Source organism: Salmo salar, chromosome 10 (genome assembly GCF_965601325.2).
Source record: "Salmo salar chromosome 10, fSalSal1, whole genome shotgun sequence".
Taxonomy (NCBI): Eukaryota; Metazoa; Chordata; class Actinopteri; order Salmoniformes; family Salmonidae; genus Salmo; species Salmo salar.
Genome location: NC_138300.1, coordinates 39020001 through 39024673, shown reverse-complemented (window position 1 = coordinate 39024673; position 4673 = coordinate 39020001). Strand labels below are relative to the sequence as shown.

The 4673-nt window shown below is 43.5% G+C and overlaps 1 protein-coding gene across 1 annotated transcript in view; it reads left to right on the top strand.

The window, feature by feature from the left end:
• The first annotated feature begins 3055 nt into the window (after window positions 1-3055).
• Window positions 3056-4673, top strand: part of cdh2 (cadherin 2, type 1, N-cadherin (neuronal)) — a 70439-nt gene continuing 68821 nt past the window's right edge. Inside the window, exon 1 of the mRNA XM_014123187.3 lies at window positions 3056-3308. Within this exon, the coding sequence (XP_013978662.1) occupies window positions 3261-3308 (48 nt within the window). The 5' untranslated portion in view covers window positions 3056-3260. The remainder of the gene's footprint in view (window positions 3309-4673) is intronic.

Here is a 4673-nt window from a genome sequence, read left to right as displayed (position 1 = left end):
CATGCTTTCCACCTGGCTACCCCTACCCCGGTCAACAGCTCTGCACTCTCCACAGCAACTTTCCCAAGCCTCCCCCATTTCTCCTTCACCCAAATCCAGATAGCTGATGTTCTTAAAGAACTGCAAAACCGGGACCCCTACAAATCAGTCGGGCTAGACAATCTGGACCCTCTCTTTTTAAAATTATCTGCCGAAATTGTTGCAACCCCTATTACTAGCCTGTTCAACCTCTCTTTCGTATCGTCTGAGATTCCCAAAGATTGAAAAGCTGCCACAGTCATCCCCCTCTTCAAAGAGGGAGACACTCTAGACCCAAATTGCTACAGGCCTATATCTATCCTACCCTGCCTTTCTAAGGTCTTCGAAAGCCAAGTCAACAAACAGATTAGCGACCATTTCGAATCCCACCGCAACTTCTCCGCTATGCAATCTGGTTTCAGAGCTGGTCATGGGTGCACATCTGCCACGCTCAAGGTCCTAAACGATATCATAACCGCCATTGATAAGAGACATTACTGTGCATCTGTATTCATCGACCTGGCCAATTTCTTTGACTCTGTCAATCACCACATTCTTATTGGCAGACTCAACAGCCTTGGTTTCTCAAATGATTGTCTCGCCTGGTTCACCAACTACTTCTCTGATAGAGTTCAGTGTGTCAAATCGGAGAGCCTGTTGTCCGGACCTCTTGCAGTCTCTGTGGGGGTGCCACAGGGTTCAATTTTCGGGCCGACTCTTTTCTCTGTATACATCAATGATGTTGCTCTCGCTGCTGGTGATTCTCTGATCCACCTCTACGCAGACGACACCATTCTGTATACTTCTGGCCCTTCTTTAGACACTGTGTTACCTAACCTCCAGACGAGCTTCAATGCCATACAACTCTCCTTCCGTGGCCTCCAACTACTCTTAAATGCAAGTAAAACTAAATGCATGCTCTTCAACTGATCACTTCCCACACCTGCCCACCCGACCAGCATCACTACTCTGGACGGTTCTGACTTTGAATATGTGGACAACTACAAATACCTAGGTGTCTGGTTAGACTGTAAACTCTCCTTTCAGACTCACATTTATACATCTCCAATCCAAAATTAAATCTAAAATCGGTTTCCTATTTCGCAACAAAGCATCCTTCACTCATGCTGCCAAACATACCCTCGTAAAACTGACCATCCTACCAATCCTACCGGTCATCTATAAAATAGCCTCCAACACTCTACTCAACAAATTGGATGCAGTCTATCACAGTGCCATCCGTTTTGTCACAAAAGCCCCATATATTACCCACCACTGCAACCAGTGGTGGGTAATATATGTACGCTCTCGTTGGCTGGCCATCGCTTCATACTCATCACCGAACCCACTGGCTCCAGGTCATCTACAAGTCTCTGCTAGGTAAAGCCCCGCCTTATCTCAGCTCACTGGTCACGATAGCAGCACCCACCCGTAGCACGCACTCCAGCAGGTATATCTCACTGGTCACCCCCAAAGCCAATTCCTCCTTTGATTGCCTTTCCTTCCAGTTCTCTGCTGCCAATGACTGGAACGATCTGCAAAAATCACTGAAGCTGGAGACCCATATCTCCCTCACTAGCTTTAAGCAGCAGCTGTCAGAGAAGCTCACAGAACACTGTACCTGTACATAGCCCATCTGTAAACAGCCCATCCAACTACCTCATCCCCATACTGTATTTATTTATTTATTTATCTTGCTCCTTTGCACCCCAGTATCTCTACTTGCACATTCATCTTCTGCACATCTACCATTCCAGTGTCTAATTGCTATATTGTAATTACTTCGCCACCATGGTCTATTTATTGTCTTACCTCCCTTATCTTACCTCATTTGCACTCACTGAATATAGATTTTTCTTTTTTCTACTGTATTATTGACTGTATGTTTGTTTATTACATGTGTAACTCTGTGTTGTTGTATGTGTCGAACTGCTGTGCTTTATCTTGGCCAGGTCGTAGTTGTAAATGAGAACTTGTTCTCAACTAGACTACCTGGTTAAATTAAGGTGAAATAGTGTAGTCAGTGACTAGCTAAGAAAGAAAGGGGCCGTAAAAAATTTATGGAATGGACAAAGTCCCCCACTCGGGTTGTGAATAGCTGCTGGGAGTGTCGGTTAGAGATTACGTGCAGGAGCTTCCTGCAGGAATTTGTAGTCTTGCTGAGGTCTCCTCTGTTACTAATTAGCATTTTGAATTTGACTAAATTGAGGCTAATATACTGATAAAACTCACCTTGTACGAGAGAGAATTACATGTCCATCAAAATGTCAGGACAGGATAAGCCTACACGAAACACAGACCTTATTATAAAGTAGTTCTAAAATCCCAGATGCAAAAATGAATGGGGAAAAAACGATTGGAACCATTACAGGTTTTTACCGCTAGGTTTTATTGGTATTATGACACCTACGCTGTCTATTGGGCTCTTAAGGGCTACCCCCTCTTGCCTCCTGAATAATGTAATTACTGGTTAAAGAGACAGTGCACACTTTATAAAATAAGGCACTTCTATGAAAATGTGTTTGATCAGTAAAATAAAATAATCTCAAATTGAAGGGAAACAGATTGTTTATCAAGCTCAATAAGTCATTCCTATAGAAAATGTTTTGTATTGTTAGGTATTACTGGATGGTTGGAGCTAGAAACATAAGCATTTTGCTGCACCTGCGATAACATATGCAAAATATGTGTACACACCAATTTGGGGTGGGGGATTTGATTGAACAGAGTAGTAGCTGAGTTTATCTCTCTGGATCAAGTGCCATTCTGTCACTTTGGATAATATACCATTTATTTGCTATTTAGTATCGTGATGGTATCGGTATCGAAGTCAAAGTTATGGTATTGTGACAACACTAGTAGGGATAATGATGAGGACTCTCATTTTGTTATACAGAAGGGGCGTGGTCTGTCATTCTCTAACCGGAGAGGAGAGACAGGAAAACGTGGGATAGAAATGCCTTTTTGTGTGATTCCTTCCATATTTGATGTTGTCCGCTAGGTAGAGACACTGAGGCCCGTGTTGTTGGTCGCTCCGACTGGTAGTCAGTCATTCAGCCTCAGTACCAGTCAAGAGAGCGCTTCGATCAGCAGCATAGCACAGAACAGAGAAGGGACGGAGAGGAGAGAGAAGAGGCTGCCTTCTACATGCAGCTGTCGCCCGTTTCCTAGTGGGCATTCTGAAATTGGACCGCGAAGAAAGAGGGACTTTTCACAACGCATTCGAAAAAGGAATTTGTATCATGTTTCTTACTGCGGGCGCTCTATTGATGCTTCTTTCATCTGTGCAGGTAAGAAACCGTTGTGTTGGTAGTCGGAGTGGTGTGTGTGGTGGTGGGACGTGGTCTGATGAGTTGGCTCTCTTTGACTCAGTCTGCGGGGATATACAGTTTATTTCCCTCTACATTGCCTCGATATTAGGTCGTTGGCTTATATTGATTTTAGACTATGCATTAGAATTACGCTCAAACGTTGCCTATTTGAGAATTTCGTTATGCTAAAATGTATCCGTGCTTGTAATAAGAAAATCGGTCTAGCACGCGAGCTTGCAGTGATAGGGTAGCCTATTTGTTATAGTAGCCTACACTTGAAGTTTGAACTGCTATCTGATGATGGTAGGTATTTACCGAGTTTCATAATCGAGCTACCCCACTGGGCACAGAGGTCACAGTTCAGCGTCTAATTTTGATTTACATTTGGTTGAGTTGTCAACTAAAGTGAAATCAACCAAAAAATGGCACCATGCCATTGGATTTAGGTTAAACGTTGGGTGAAAAAAGACGCTATTCCCTTACGTTGATGACTTTTAGCAAATCCAATCAGCTTTCCACGTTCAACGTTCAACATCATCGCATTTAATTTTTGTTGTTGAAATGACGTATAACAACGTTGATTCAACCAGTTTTTGCCCAGAGGGACACATTTGTCTGCTCTGTATTCTCCCATAATTCAGAATATATAGGCTACGCCTATATGGGATGCTGTTCTGGCTATTTGGGACTTTTGTAGACGCGTTACCAGGCTGAAGTTGAACCCATGGACTGAATCGGATGTGCAGGCTACGGCTCACCAACAACTGTAACAATTTACGGACATTAAAGTAGCCGCGGGACAATCGCCCGTTGCCGCAACACAAATCAGATCAGATGAATGGTTTTTAGCGATGCTAATGGTTCACACACACACGAACGCACATGGATAGCCTATTGTTTTCTGGTCCATTGGCTACACCATAACCTAATTTGCTAACCTATATCAAAATTACAGAGATGACCCGAGTAAACCCCAACAATCGGGTTAGGGTCAGTCCCATGCCGACAACAAAGCCGTGGTCAGTCACCCGAGCTGGGTGGATGTTGTTGAATGTTGAATTAGTGTGCGCTTCGCTAACACGTGAAATGAGGACGCTGGACAGATTGCTCATGCCTATCGCGTTGTTAAATGAGGAGTACACTGACTGAACAGATTTATAAAGCCTATCGAGTAGGCTATAGTTTACTATATTTCAGCTCGCGGTTATGTCAGTGCCAGTAAACACTGTGGGATTGTAATTCATATTTATTCACCGGGTTTGTCTCGAAAGCTACCCCCATCCCCTCAAAGCATGTTCAATAAGCTACCCAACCCGTTTGGTTTTGCATATTCCTTGTGTTAAT